We start from the raw sequence: 15,682 nt of genomic DNA, 5'->3' as shown, positions 1-15,682 counted from the left end.
ACGCACCACGGTGGCAGGCAGGCACGTGTGTAGGAGGCAACCGGTCAATGTGTTTCTCTCACATCGATGTTTCTCTCCGTCTTTCCCTCTCTCTTCCACGCTCTCTGAAAAGCAATGGAAAAATATCCGCAGGTGAGGAAAAATAAGTCAGTAAATAAATAAAGGGAGGGGAGTAATTGCACCCCGTTTTGTGTGTGTGTGTGTGTGTGGGGGGGGGTCTCTGGAGGGTTAGATGCAGATGCAAAAGGCTGGAGAAAGGGCTCGATACCTCCCCAGAGGGGCAGGAAATGTTAGTTGGTAGGAAGGAGGCGGGAAGGAAGGATCTTGCTCGAGTTGATGGAATGAATAGAAAAGTCCTCCCCACTTTTATAAATGAGACTCAGGCCCGGCCGGCGTGGCTCAGGGCTTGAGCGTCGACCTATGAACCAGGAGGTCACACGGTTCGATTCCCGGTCAGGGCACATGCCCGGGTCGCGGGCTCGATCCCCAGCAGGAGGTGTAAGGAGGCAGCCGATCGATGATTTCTCTCTCATCGTTGATGCTTCGGTTTCTCTCTCTTCCTCTCCCTTCCTCTCTGACATCAATCAAAATATATTTTAAAAATAAAAAGGAAAGGAGACTGAGTCCCTGGAGAGCAGAGAGCCTCAGAGGCACGCGGTTGTGGGTGCCACGCGGTCTGACCCCGAGCGTCCCTCCCACCGCCAGCGTGCCCACTCCACTCCAGGCAGGAGGGTTATGTTCTGTGTCTCTGATGCTTTCTCTTTGCCCCTTTGCTGGTGGCGTCTGAGTCCCAGGACTGGGCCCCCACTGGGAGAACCTGCCCATCCATCCCCCACGGACGAGCCACGCTCACCTTTACCTGCCTCTCACCTGCCCTGGGGGCTCAGGGCTCTGGTGCCTTGAGGGTAGAGTCCTCAGGATGTGAGGCAGCATTCTTGGGCTCCTCGGGCACCTGCAGAGAGAGGAGGCAGCTCGGAGGAGGACCCCGAGGACCCGGCCCGGGGCTGGGCGGGGTGTCCCTCGTGGAACTAGAACAGCCTGGGCAAGTCGGGAGCCGCAAAATGGTGTGTGGCGGGCGCCACCTAGTGGTCATCGTGTAGATTGCACGCCGAGGAGCAGGGCAACCTTGACTGTGTGTGTATCAAGCCCCTAGTTCACGTCCGCCACTGTCCAGGGTGCTGGGCGCTACAGGACGAGACGGAGCGATGGGAAGGCATTCGAATGTTGTAAAGGCACACAATGCACACGAGAGGCTGATAACCCGGCCTGGGGGCGGGGGGGGGGGATTCCGGTTGTGCTGACCCCACCTGTGTGCCCGGCGAGAGGCAAGACAGCATGATAAGCTCCCCGAACCTCAGACAGGCAGCTCCAAAAGTGAGGTGAGGGCCCTAGCCGGTGTGGCTCAGTGGATAGATAGAGCGTCAGCCCGCAGACTGAAGGGTTCCAGGTTCGATTCCGGTCAAGGGCATGTACCTCGGTTGCAGGCTCAATCCCTGGCCCCGGTCAGAGCATGTGTGGGAGGCAACCAATCGATGTGTCTCTCTCACATTGATGTTTCTCTCTCGCACTCCCTCTCCCTTCCACTCTCTCTAAAAATCAATGGAAAAATAAAAAGATATATATTACTAAGTAAATACAAATAGCCCTAGCTGGTTTTGCTCAGTGAATAGAGCATCGGCCTTCGGACTGAAGGGTCCCGGTTCGATTCCAGTCAAGGGTACATGCCCGGGTTGCGGGCTCGATCCCCAGTGGGGGGCATGCAGGAGGCAGCCGATCAATGATTCTCTATCATCATTGATGTTTCTATTCCTCTCTCCCTTCCTCTCTGAAATCAATAAAAATATGTTTCTTAAAAATAAATAAATACAAATAGCCCTGACCGGTTTGGCTCAGTGGGTAGAGCGTTGGCCTGTGAGGGTTTGATTCCAGTCAAGGCCATGTACCTTGGTTGCAGGCACATCCCCAGTAGGGGGTGTGCAGGGGGCAGCTGATCAATGTTTCTCTCTCATTGATGTTTCTAGCTCTCTGTCCCTCTCCCTTCTTCTCTGTAAAAAAAAAAAAATCAATTAAAAAAATAAATAAATACAAATAAAATAAATCAATGGAAAAATATCCTTGGTTGAGGATTAACAAACAAACAAACAAAAAGTAAGGTGGGGGAGGCCGGAAGGGCGTCTGTCCGTTGTGTGCGGTGGAGAGGGTCAGCCGTGCCTTGGGATTTAATCCTAAAGACTGCTATCTCCCTCCTCCCTCTGGGAAGTCATCTTCTAGATCAGGGGTCCTCAAACTTTTTAAACAGGGGGCCAGTTCACTGTCCCTCAGACCGTTGGAGGGCCGGACTATAGTTTAAAAAAAAAAACAAAACTATGAACACATTCCTATGCACACTGCTAAGTCGGCTGCTAAAGCAGGACAGGCAGCGGCGGCAAAAACACCCGGCGGGCCGGATGAATGTCCTCGGCGGGCCGCATGTGGCCCGCGGGCCGTAGTTTGAGGACCCCTGTTCTAGATTAACCACCCAGAGTCCAGCCCAACAGTGACTCACTTCCTCGGGCACAGAATTCTATTACTCAAATCAGAGTGCGGCTGAAGGGTATACAGCAGGAAAAAGGTGTGAACTTAGAATCCTATATAATAAAAGGCTAATATGCAAATTGACTGAACGGTGGAACAATCAGTCGCTATGACGTGCACTGACCACCAGGGGGGCAGACACTCAATGCAGGAGCTCAGCAGTGGTGGTGGGAGCCTCTCCCACCTCCGCAGCAGTGGTAAGGATGTCTGACTGCTGGCTTAGGCCCACTAAGCTGGCAGTCGGACATCCCCTGAGGGCTCCCGGACTGCGAGAGGGTGCAGCCCGGGCTAAGGGACAGCCCTCCCCCCCCCCCCCAGTGCACGAATTTCGTGCACCAAACCTCTAGTAAATTATAATGATCAAAACAGAACCGGGAGTGAACATCTACATAAGGGAATTGATGGTGTTTGTTTTTTTTTAGTTTGTTTCATTAGCATTAAATCCATGTGGGTTGTAACTGTGGTGTCTAAAATAGTTTAAGTTCTGACTTTAAATATAGAGTGAAAATAATTATGCTGCTAAAAAAGAGAGTTTAGTAAGAATTAATGAAACCGAACACTTCTTGTGACAGATAAAGAGAAGGAGGAGGGGACCAAATTGGGTGTATAATACTACCTCGGCTATATAAGAAAAATCTAGGCAGATCATTAAAAAAAAAAAAAAAGACTTGATCCCTAGCCGGTTTGGCTCAGTGGATAGAGCATTAGCCTGTGTACTGAAGGGTCCTGGGTTCGATTCCGGTCAAGGGTACATGCCTGTGTTGCAGGCTCGGTCCCTAGTGTGGGGCGTGCAGGAGGCAGCCAATCAATGATTCTCTCTCATCACTGACGTTTCTATCTCTCCCTCTCCCTCTCCCTTCCTCTCTGAAATCAATAATAATAATAATAAAAAGGCTTGAAGGAATATTAACAGTGCTTGAATGAGGGTGATGGGATTTCTTTCTATTTTTCTTTATTTCCAGGTTTTCTTTAATGAGCTCCTATTCATTTTATAATTTAAAAAATTAATTTAAAGAGAATGATTTTAAAAGGTGTATGTATTCGTTACATACAAAACTGGTTTATGGTGGACATTAGCTAAAATTACCCTTGTCCTGGCTGGTGTGGCTAAGTGGTTAGAGTGGCTAAGTGGTTAGTCCCTGCTACCGAAGGGTCAGGGGTTCGATTCCTGTTCAAGAAAACATACTGGGTTGCAGGTTCGATCCTCGGTCCTGGTCGGGGCACATCTGGGAGGCAACCCACCAGTCGATGTGTCTCACTCACATCGATGTTTCTCTCTCTCTCTCTGCCCCTCCCTCCCTTCCACTCTCTCTAAAAATCAGTAGATTAAAAAACAAAATTACCCTGAAAATCTTGGTGTGGTTTTAAAAATACAGAACCAGCCCGACCTGAGTGGCTCAGTGGTTGAGCGTCGACCTATGAACCAGGAGGTCACGGTTCGATTCCCGGTCAGGGCACATGCCCGGGTTGCGGGCTCGATCCCCAGTATGGGGCGTGCAGGAGGCAGCTGATTGATGATACTCTTTTATCATTGACGTTTCTCTCTCTCTCTCTCTCTCTCCACTGAGCAAAACCGGCTAGGGCAAAAGGTCACTGTTAGTAACTCATTCTCGAATTGCCCCCCTTAAAAATCAGATTGCCCGCCTATGGGGCATGTGCCCCTCGTTGGCCACCATTGCTCTAGAGCAGGGGTCCTCAAACTTTTTAAACAGGGGCCCAGTTCACTGTCCCTCAGACCGTGGGAGGGCCGGACTAGAGTTAAAAAAAAAAACTATGAACAAATTCCTATGCACACGGCACATATCTTATTTTGAAGTAAAAAAACAAAACGGCAAAAACACCCGCATGTGGCCCGCGGGCCGTAGTTTGAGGACGCCTGGTCTAGAGTCTAGATGAAAGCCTTCAACCCCAGGAGACACAGCCTCCTGCTCTGTCCCCACCCCTTAGCTCCTGGCTCCCCAGGTCCCAGCTCAGGGGAGAGGGGTGACAGCATCTTTGTGCTGGGGGTTGGAGTTTGGGGAGGGGGGGGGAATACGTCCAGAGAACTCACCTCCCAATAGACAGCATCCTCGAAGCAGTTCTCATCAGAAGCTTGGCCCCAGATGGGTAATTTCAAAATGCCTCCTAAGGAATGTCAAGAGGTCACAAGAGGTCAGAGCCCACTTCCTCTCGGCCTAACCCAGCCCTTTCCCTCAGCGGGGACAGCCTCTCCGGCTCTATGGCCACGAGGGCAGGGTCAAAGGGTCCCAGTGGCTCCTGGCTGACCTCTGGTACAAATTCATGGGCGCCCCGACCACAGAGCGTCACATCGGCCCCGCCTCCCCGGGCCCAGCCACCCCCACTCACCCACAAGGAGGCCGCCCACCAGGGCCATGGCCAGGGACACGAAGATGCCTGCGGCCTGGAAACTGCCCTGCAGGCTCGCGGACCAGTCAGTCTTGAAGCCTTCAAGGTTAAAGGCGTGGGCAAGCCTGGGGTGGAGACAGGAGGCCGGTCAGGGCCCCTCAGGGAGGCCACGGACCCACGTGCTGCCACCCCACAGACGGGAGCGGGCGCCCGTGTTCAACGAGCCCCGGGCCTCAGCCTTGCCATCTGCAAAATGGGGGCATCGGGGAGATCGGACGTTTGTGGAAGGACAGAGCTTGGGGAGAGAGACCCATGGAAAAGAGTCGTCCAGCTGGGGAAGGACCAGCAGAGAGACACGGTCTTGGTCCCCTGCACCTCCTCCATCTGTACCCTTCCTTTTAAAAAAAATAGACTTTTATTGATTTCAGAGAGGAAAGCAGAGGGAGAGAGAGAGAGGAACATCCGTGATGAGAGAGAATCGTGGATCGGCTGCCTCCTGCACGCCCCCCACGCTGGGGATCGAGCCCGCAACCCTGGCATGTGCCCTGACCGGGAATCAAACCGTGACCTCCTGGGTCATAGGTCGACGCTCAACCCCTGAGCCACTGAGCCACGCCGGCCAGGCCATACGTACCCTTCCTGTCCATACACTCGACTGTTGGCGCAGGCCGCCGTCACAGCACCCACGATGCCGCCGATGATGCCGGGCATGCCATGCAGGTTGTGGATGCCACACGTGTCCTGGATCCGCAGGCGGGACTCCAGGAACGGCTGGTGGGGGGGGGGGTGGGGGGGCAGGGGAGGGGTGCTGCTCAGGCCGAGAGCTAAGGCTGGGGGTGGGGAGGCCAGGATTCTGGAGGTCCCAATACAGAGACCCAGGATTCTCCAGCCTCCTGCCCCCCCATTCCCCCCCTGCACATCCCCCTCCCCGCCCCCTCCGTGATCAGGAGTAGTGACTCCAGTGTGCTCCGCGCCTCACCGACAGGTACACAAATCCCAGCGTGGAGACGATGCCGCAGATGAAGCCGACAATGAGCGAGCCGTACGGCATGAGCATCATCTCGGCGGCGGTGCCCACGGCCACCCCTCCGGCCAGCGTGGCGTTCTGGATGTGCACCTGGGCGGGGCGGGCAGGGCGGGCGGGGCGGGCGGGGGAGTCAGTCCTGCCGCACGCCGAGCTCTGCTGGAAACCAGCTGTGCAACCGGGACAAAGCGTTTCCCTCCGAGCCGCCGTCGCTTCCTCCCCGCAGCGGGCCGCGAGGGTCCTCATGCTGCCTGCCTCCCAGAGCCCTCGGCAGCTGCACCCCTCCCCAGGCGCCCCCCCGCCCCCCCCGCCCCCCGCCCCCGGCTCACCATGTCCAGCTTGCCCTTCTTGTGCAGGGCGCTGGACAGCGCCACCGTGGTCAGCACGCAGGCTGCCAAGGAGCAGTAGGTATTGATGGCCGCTCGGTGCTGGGCGTCTCCGTGGTTGGACACCGCTGAGTTGAAGCTGGGCCAGTACATCCAGAGGAAGAGGGTGCCTGGCCAGACCAGACGGGGGATGGGGGAGGGGGGGCCGGGGGCGGGAGAAGAGGCATTACATGTCCGGGCCATGCCTGGCCGTCTCCCGTCCCTGCCATTGCACTCAATCTGGGGGCTCTCCTTTTTTTTTTTTTTAAAAATATATTTTATTGATTTTCTACAGAGAGGAAGGGAGAGGGATAGAGAGCTAGAAACATCAATGAGAGAGAAACATCGACCAGCTGCCTCCTGCACGCCCCCCTACCAGGGATGTGCCCGCAACCAATGTACATGCCCTTGACCGGAATCGAACCTGGGACCTTTCAGTCCACAGACCGATGCTCTATCCACTGAGCCACACCGGTTTTGGCTGGGGGCTCTCCTTGAAGGTCCTCCCTGCCTCGCCCCCACTAACCTTCATCTGCGCCCCAGGAAGTCTACCCCGACCCCGTGACTGAGCTGCCTGCCTCCCACCTGCTCCCACCGCACCACGGGGAGTCTTTCTCTCGGGGAGGGGGGGCCGGGGGGGTGGGGGGAAGGTTATCTCTTCCATGACACTGTGAGGCGCTCCCTGAATGCAGGGCTAGGTTTTTGTTGTTGTTGTTGTTGTTGCTAATCCTCACCCGAGGATAGATTTCCGGTGATTTTTAGAGAGAGTGGAAGGGAAGGAGAGAGACAGGGAGAAACATGGATGTGAGAGGAACACATCCATGGGTTGCCTCCCGCCCGAGCCCCGACCAGGGCCCGGGCCGGGGAGGAGCCTGCAACCGAGGTACGCGCCCTTGACCGGAATCGAACCCGGGACCCTTCGGTCCACAGGCCGGCACTCTATCCACTGAGCCACACCGGCTAGGTTTTTAAGAGACCAGAGTGGGTGGCTGACATGTGTGTCCTCTGGAATGAATGGGCACAGGGAGGCGATGGAGCGCCCCCCGCAGGATGGGTACCGCAGTGCCTGCCCCGGGGCATCCTAGGGAAAACGCAGGGTGGCTGCCCACGCGTCGGGGGTTCTGGAAGGGTCTGTGAGCAACCTCCCTGTGCCCTTCCCCCACGGGGAACTGGCAGTGACCGCCGTGGGGAGGTCCGTGTGACCGCGGCGGGTGGCCTCGGCTCCCCATGACGGCCCTCACCCACCATGGTGGCCCTCGGTCGTCACGGGGGCCCTCCATCCCTAGGGCGGCCTCACCGATCATGGCGAAGAGGTCCGAGTGGTACACAGGGCTCTGCCGGTCCTTGCTCTGGTACAGGTTGGGCCGGTAGAGGATCCAGGTCACTGTGAGCCCAAAGTAGGCGCCGAATGTGTGGATGGTCATGGAGCCCCCCGCGTCCTTCACCTTGGGTCCAAGGGGGCCAGTCAGGCTCTGATGCCTTCTCCCCCCCCCCCCACGCCCTATGCCCTCGCCACGCCACGCACAGACAATGCCCAGCTGTCTCTGACTTCTCGAGCTACGGGATGGAGCCTGGGGCTCCCACAGACCAACCCACGGGGGAGGGGAGAGAGCGTGGGGATCCCTGAGCTCAGGCTGTAAGCATGCCCGATAAACGTCACTGGTCCCACTCTAGAGACGAAGACGCTGAGTTCAGAGGGTTATACACAGTGGTCGGCAAACTCACTAGTCCACAGAGCCAAATATCAACAGGACAACGATGGAAATTTCTTTGGAGAGACAAATTTTTTAAACTTAAACTTCTTCTTTTTTAAAAAAAAAATATAATTGATTTTTTACAGAGAGGAAGGGAAAGGGAGAGAGAGTTAGAAACATCGATGAGAGAGAAACATCGATTAGCTGCCTCCTGCACACTCCCCTACTGGGGATGTGCCCGCAACCAAGGTACATGCCCTTGACCGGAATCGAACCCTGGGACCTTTCAGTCTGCAGGCCAACTGCTCTATCCACTGAGCCAAACCGGTTTGGGCAACTTAAACTTCTTCTAATGCCACTTCTTCAAAATACACTCGCCCAGGCCGTGGTATTTTGTGGAATGAGCCACCCTCAAGGGGCCAAAGAGCCGCATGTGGCTCGCGAGCCGCGCGGTTTGCCGACCCCTGGGTTAAGAGACTTGCCAAGGTGGAACTGAATCCAGCCGGCATGGCTCCCCAGCCCTCTCTTCCGCTACCCCTCTGCCGTCTCCCCAAGTGCCCCCGCCACCTGCGCCCCCATTCTGACCCCCCTGCTCACGTTTAGCAGGCTGAGGAGGATGAACTCATTCACTGAGAACAGGGTCACTTGGAAGAGGGTCATGATGAGCAGCTGGACAGGGCTGACTTTGCCCAGAACTGCCCCGAAGGCCACGCAGACTGAGCCCACACAGAAGTCGGCGTTGATGAGGCTGTGGGGAGACAGGTCCGGGAGGGGCTCGTGGGCAGCGGTCTCTCTCAGGGCAATTTTTTTAAAAAAATGTATTTTATAGATTTTTTTACAGAGAGGAAGGGAGAGGGAGAGAGAGCTAGAAACATCGATGAGAGAGAAGCATCGATCAGCTGCCTCCTGCCCACCCCCTCCTGGGGATGTGCCCGCGACCAAGGTACATGCCCTTGACCGGAATCGAACCTGGGACCCTTCAGTCCACAGGTGGATGCTCTATTCACTGAGCCAAACCGGTCAGGGCTCTCTGGGCAATTTTTATGTGTCAGGAGGAAGGACCCAGGCCCCGCCCCTGGAAAGGAGCCGCTGAGGTGTCCCTGCGGCCTCAGACTTAGGGGGAGGGGGAGGGGGAGGGAGAAACCCTTAGAACACCCACCCATCCTGGAGACTCGCTGATCAGGAAGCAGAGTGTGTGTGTGTGTGTGTGTGTGTGTGTGTGTGTGTGTGTGCACGTGTGGTGTATGTCACAGGCTCCAGACTCGGGGTCCCCAGGTTGGATGAATAGGAGTGGGATCAAAGCCCCAAAACTCCAAGGCTCCGCCCCTGGGCCCACCCTCACCCAGGCCCCACCCCCCGGGCCCACCCCGAGCCCGCCCCACCACCCAGACACGGCCCCTGGACCTGCCTCTTACACAGGCCCCGCCCCATCCCGCCCCTCACTCAGGCCCCGCCCCCAGCCTGCCCCACCACTCAGACATCGCCCCTGGACCCGTCTTTCACACAGGCCCCGCCCCTCCCGAAAGCCCCGCCCCTCACCCAGCTCCACCATCCAGACCGCTGGGCCCCGCCTCTCACAGGGCCCCGCCCCCCACCCGGCCCCTCATCCAGGCCCCGCCCCCAGCCTGCCTCACCACCCAGACACCGCCTCTCGCCCAGGCCCCGCCCCTCGCAAGACCCCGCCCCTCACCCACTGGGCCCCGCCCCCGCCCCGCTCACTTCTCCACGCCCACGAGAATGTAGCCGTCGTGGAAGGAGTGAAACCAGCCCTGCATCAGCAGCGCCCACTGGATGCCGAAGGCCGCCAGCAGGAAGTTGAAGCCCACGGAGCTGTAGCCATAGCGCTGCAGGAAGGTCATGAGGAAGCCGAAGCCCACGAAGATCATCACATGCACGTCCTGGAAGCCTGTGGGGAGGGTGCAGCCGCGGGTGATGCCGGCTCTCCCTCATCAGGGACGTTTCTCTCTCCCCTTCCTCTCAGAAATCAGTAAAAATACATTTTTTAAAAAAAATAAAGGTGGTTCTGCCGGGACCGGTTTGGCTCAGTGGATAGAGCATCGGCCTGCGGACTGAAAGGTCCCAGGTTTGATTCCGGTCAAGGGCATGTACCTTGGTTGCTGGGCACATCCCCAGTAGGGGGTGTGCAGGAGGCAGCTGATTGATGTGTCTAACTCTCTATCCCTCTTCCTTCCTCTCTCTAAAAAACCAATAAAATATATTTTATTTATTTTTATTATTTTATTTTATTTTTTAAAATATTTTATTGATTTTTTACAGAGAGGAAGAGAAGCTAGATAGAGAGTTAGAAACATCGATCAGCTGCCTCCTGCACACCCTCTACTGGGGATGTGCCCGCAACCAAGGTACATGCCCTTGACCAGAATCGAACCTGGGACCTTTCAGTCTGCAGGCCGACCTTCTATCCACTGAGCCAAACCGGTTTTGGCTCAATAAAATATATTTTAAAAAAAATAAATAAATAAAGGCGGTTCTTTCTCTCAGGGCACCCCTCTTCTTTCTTTTCTAGCTCTCATTACCATGTGCAGTTGCGTTTGTCTGTGTGGCCCGCGCCCGCTGTGTTCACTCTGGTGTTCCCCAGCACCTAAGAGAGTGTCACGAAGACTCTCCATAAATACCCATGAACTAGAGGCCTGTTGCATGATATTCGCGCAAGAATAGGCCTTCCTTCCCCTGGCTTCGCTCCCAGCCGCCAGGGAGCCTGCAAGTCCTCGCTCCTGGGCGGAGCACTGCTCCTGTAGCTCCCTCCTCCGCCCCCCTCCCCTTCATAGCAGGCATCCTGCCCCTCCCAGCCGCTCTGCACCTGCATTTGCAAATTAATCCACCATCTTTGTTGGGTTAATTTGCATACTCACTCCTGATTGGCTGTGGGCGTAGCGGAGGTATGGTCAATTCACATGTTTGTCTATTATTAGGTAAGAAGATTAGGTAAGATGCCTGGCTGGCGTGGCTCAGTGGTTGATCATCGACCTCTGAACCGGCAGGTCATGGTTCGATTCCCGGTCAGGGCACATGCCCTGGTTGCGGGCTCGATCCCCAGTGTGGGGCGTGCAGGAGGCAGCTGATCAGTGATTCTCATCATGGATGTTTCTGTTTCTCTCTCTCCCTCCTCCCTTCCTCTGAAATCAATAAAAATATATTTAAAAACAAATCAATAAATATCCATGAATGAAGGCGTGGTTGTGCCCGCTGGGCAGCAGTCAGAGAACCCCAGGTGGGAGTTCACAGGCAGGTGAGGCAGCAGCCCCATAAAGGCGGAGAGGTCCTGGTGCCCACTGCAGCCTGGCCACGGCGGGGGGCAGCCACGGGGTATGGGCACCCTGCAGGGTAAGGGCAGGGGAGCGGGCACGCAAGCTGATGCCGGAGAGCTGTGGGTCTCGCCCCAGTACCGGGCCCTGAGCTCTGAGCTTCTGTGTGAGTTTCCACAGACAGCAGCTCGCCCCGGCATCCACAGCATGCCGCTGACTCCGTGTCTTCCCGCATTTCACGGGTCATCACGTTTCCAACTGCGGTGGGGACACGGAGCTAATGTGTGTGGCGCAGCGTGCCTGGCGCTGTGGTTATTCTTGGGAAGAACAGACGGGATGGGTGACAGACAGACCGGGGGAGAGGTGTGAAGCAGCGGGAGGTGACAGCTTCAGACCACAGCGCAGGGAGGGGAGCTGGCGGGGTTGCTGATAAACACAGGGGAAGTGGGAAGAGGTTGCGGGGTGGGAGGGAGTGCTGGGTCTGGTGCTGACTGTGGGGGTTTGAGATGACACCCCCCCCGGACCGGGGTTGGGGGTGGTGAGGGATGGGCAGGGTGGCATGAAGGAGTGGGGGCCGGCTGGGCTGTGTGCGAGGGAGCTGGGGTCTGAGATTGGGCAGGCCTGCAAATGGAGCTGTGAGTCAGAAAGTGAACGCGATGAGGGGGAGACAGAAGCTGAGAACTGGCAGGGAGGTGGGAGGGACAGAATGTGGGGTGGGGGCTTTGGAGGAGAGGGGTGTCAGCTGTCTGGTGGTATGAGGACCCTGGGGGCAGGGGCAAGGCTGAAGAGGTCGGGGGGCGGGGGAGAGATGGGGTACCCCACTGGATACGTGTGTGGCTGAGAGCAGGGACAGGGAGGCCTCCACTTCCCATGCTTCCCCCTGCCTGTCCCCCTCTCTCCTGTCCTTCTCCCTGCCTCTGTGGGTGCCCTGACCTCCCCCAGACCCTGACCCTGTCTGGGGCTGTCCGTTCTCCCCCTCCCTCAGGCACATGGAGGCCAGCTCCCCTCCCACCTGCCTTGGGTACCTCCCCAATTCATTCTCTTGCTCCCTTTCTCTATCCATTGAGCCAAACCAGTTAGGGCTAAAATGCTTTTAATAGTAATGGCTTAAGCCCTGGCCTGTGTGGCTCAGTTGGTTGGGCGTCGTCCTGTGCACTGAGAGGTTGCTGGTTCGATTCTCGTCAAGGGCACATGCCTGGTTGTGGGCTCCGTTCCCAGTAGGGGGCGTGCAGGAGGCAGCTGATCAATGACGTTTCTCTCTCATTGATGTTTCTAACTCTCTCACCCTCTCCCTTCCTCTCTCTCTCTCTCTCTAAAAAAAAAAAAAAAAATCAGTTAAAAAATAGTAATGGTTTGAAAGTTCAGACTGTACGACCTTCAAGGACTTAACCTCTGAACTGCTGTGTTTTTCCCCGTAACATGGGGAGTCATGGTGGTCTCAGGTAGGGCTCGCTTCTTGGGTTTCGGGTACACGGGTGCACGTTTAGTGAGAAGATCCAGCCGATGCCCAGACATAAGCCTGGCTCTTTAGCAATTGCTCAATCCTGTTAGCTACTCTTTCTCTTTTTCTCTTTCAGGACAGACCAGCTTTGCATTTATTGAGTTCGAGACTTGCTGAAGGTCAGTGGAAGTTGGTAAGACACCCCTCCTGCCCACCCTTTCCCCTGCCTGGGGTGGGGGTCGGGGAGGGGGACTCAAACAGCCCCGCCCAGAACCGATTCTCTCAACCTGGGGTCCCTAATGGGGCAGGGTGGCACGCTGGCTGCGATCCTCAGAGCTGCCACCAGGGGGCACCAGTACACAGCTGCTCTCACTCTCCGCGTCCGCGCCGGCTTCCTAGCTCACTCTTCCCTCCCAGGATAGGTCTCAGGAATCTCCAAAATCTGAAGACAAAGTTTCCCACCCCATGGGCCATGGCAGCTCCTTCCCCTCTGCTGCTTGGGCACAGGAGTGGTGCCCCGAAGCTGCCTGGGTCCTGCCCCTTCCGATCTCTGCAGGCCAGCCCCGCCTAAACTGCCCCCTTTGGGGACTGCTGGCCAGGCCCTCAGTTCCCCAAGGCTCTGTGCCCATCTCTCCCACACTCAGGGCCGTCCGCAGAACCATGCCATTGCTGCAAAGTCTCTTGAGGACATAGCCAGGGGCTGGCAATGCCACAGAGTATTTGGGAGGCGGGAGCAGGCGGGGCTGTGTGGGGGTTGAGGGGAGCCGTGGCTCCATCCCCGCAGGTGCCACTGACCAGCTGAGAGCTTTGGGCAAGTCTCTAAGCTCCATTTCCTGCACCACAACAAATGCCAGCCAGAGAGCATTTACAATGCAAAAACCCTTGTAAGTGCAATGGTGCGAGTTGAAACTAATATTCAGGGAGATATGCCTTGGTTACCTCTCAAAAGAGATATTGAGCCTCCACTTAAATACATTCAGCGACGGAGCACCCAGGCCCTTATGAGGGAACTGGATACCAGCATTCACTGTCCCCTCACTCGGTGCCACGAGGTGTGCCCTACCAGGCGCCTGCCACCTTCCAACTTCCTAAAGGACCTGGGCGTTAAATAGCAACCCCATTTCACAGATGGGCATACTGAGGCTCAGCGTGGCTAGGGAGCCGGCTCCCTCCATTTAGTGATGGACCCAGATCTGTTGCATTCCAAAGTCCAGGCTCTACTGCCCTCTGTTCGTGGGACAGCTTGAATGGGGGAGTTCTCCCAACTCCTGTGTTGAGTTGCTTTTCTAGGGATTTTCCACCATGAAGTGAGGATTCCATGCCTGGCCCTGTCCCACCAGCCTCACCCCTCCCGTGGGAGGCAGGTCTGTCTGATGTGTCATTCTCATTCCACCGGTGAGGACAGAGTTTCAGCGCGGCTGACATTTGCCTAAAGCCACCCACCTGGGGAATGGCAGAGCCGTGGTAGCAGGGAGGTCTGCAAGGCAGGCTCTTAACCTCAGCACTTGGGTACCTGAGCATTTGGGGGCGCTCCTTCTCCCTCTCCCAGCCAAAGAGGGTGGGGCCACGGACCCACACACCTCTCCTCTCTCCCTGAGAGGCCTGGCAGGCCAAGGAGCCATCCAAGGAGCCATCCCTGTGGCCCTGGACAAGGACAGGATGGCACAGCTGGGCAAGGGAGCCAGGGTCACCCCCTGGCTGGTGACTAAGATGGGGTTCGTGTCTTTTGGGGACACCAGGCAGGGCTCTCTAACAAGGAGGTTGAGGGCCTTTGATGGCACCTGGATTGCTTTTTTCTTTTCCAAGAGTGGGAGAGACATAGAGAAACATCCATGTGAGAGAGAGACGGATTGGTTGCCTCCTGCATGCACCCTGAACAGGGCCCCGCCGGGGAGGAGCCTGCAATGGAGGTACGTGCCCTTGACCAGGGAACCGAACCCGGGACCCTTCGGTCCGCAGGCCGACGCTCTATCCACTGAGCCAAACCGGCTAGGGCCCCTATTACTGTTTCCAACAGGAAAAAAAGGAGTTTGCCCATCTGGCCATTTCTCCAGCGCGATTCCTAGAAGGGAGCGTGCCTGAGCGGGGCGGGGCCCGGGCTGTGGGCGGCTTCTCCTCCCGCGCTCGCCCTGGTGCGCGCCCTGGTTCCCAGCGCCGCCGAGCTCGGCGCGCCGGGTGGGGACCGGCCGGGATGCGCTGCCCGTGGGCCTGCAGGGCGGCGGCGGCACTTACTGGGGTAGCGATAGTAGAATTCGTTCTCCAGGTCGCTGGACAGGTTCCCTGGCTCCTTCGCCTCGATCCAGTGGGCGTCGGCCTCGGGGCTGTAGCGCACGAACACGCCGAAGAGGACCACCATGGCCACCTGCAGCAGCAGGCAGGTGAGCGGCAGCCGCCAGCGCAGGTTGGTGTTCCAGGCCATGCTGCGGGGACCCCTGGCCGGGCGCTGCGGGGACCCCTGGCCGGGCGCTGCGGGGACCCCTGGCCGGGCGCTGAGGGGACTCGGGCCGGGCGCGCTGCGGGGACTTGGGCCGGGCGCGCTGCGGGGACTCGGGCCGGGCGCGCTGCGGGGACCCCTGGCCGGGCGCTGCGGGAACTCCTGGCCGGGCGCGCTGCGGGGACCTCTGGCCGGGCGCTGCGGGGACCTCTGGCCGGGCGCTGCGGGGACCCCTGGCCGGGCGCTGCGGGGACCCCTGGCCGGGCGCTGCGGGGACTCCTGGCCGGGCGCTGCGGGGACTCGGGCCGGGCGCGCTGCGGGGACTTGGGCCGGGTGCGCTGCGGGGACCCCTGGCCGGGCGCGCTGCGGGGACTCGGGCCGGGCGCGCTGTGGCCGGAATCGGGCGCTCGGAGGCGGACGGGCTTATAAAACCCGGACAGGGTCGGGGCGGGGCGGCCCCAGCGAGTGGTGGAACTGCTGACCCAGGTGCCGCCCGATCGCTCGCGCCCAGCCGGGGAGGGGACCCGCGGCCCGGCTC

At 57.8% G+C, this 15,682-nt stretch overlaps 1 protein-coding gene across 1 annotated transcript; it reads right to left on the bottom strand.

Moving 5' to 3' along the window:
* Nucleotides 1–862: 862 nt before the first annotated feature.
* RHCG (Rh family C glycoprotein) lies at nucleotides 863–15,129 on the bottom strand. The gene is made up of 10 exons (XM_054713323.1): nucleotides 14,943–15,129; nucleotides 9,723–9,909; nucleotides 8,601–8,751; nucleotides 7,607–7,754; nucleotides 6,274–6,440; nucleotides 5,900–6,037; nucleotides 5,555–5,691; nucleotides 4,921–5,045; nucleotides 4,625–4,698; nucleotides 863–952 (listed from the first exon to the last, which is right to left on the bottom strand). Exons 1-10 carry the CDS (start codon nucleotides 15,127–15,129, stop codon nucleotides 884–886), a joined length of 1,383 nt encoding a protein of 460 aa, XP_054569298.1. The 3' UTR covers nucleotides 863–883.
* Nucleotides 15,130–15,682: the final 553 nt, after the last annotated feature.

The sequence above is a fragment of the Eptesicus fuscus genome, chromosome 25 (genome assembly GCF_027574615.1).
Source record: "Eptesicus fuscus isolate TK198812 chromosome 25, DD_ASM_mEF_20220401, whole genome shotgun sequence".
Lineage (NCBI taxonomy): Eukaryota > Metazoa > Chordata > Mammalia > Chiroptera > Vespertilionidae > Eptesicus > Eptesicus fuscus.
The sequence above is the reverse complement of the archived record's forward strand: the minus strand, read 5'-3'. Positions and strand labels throughout refer to the sequence as shown.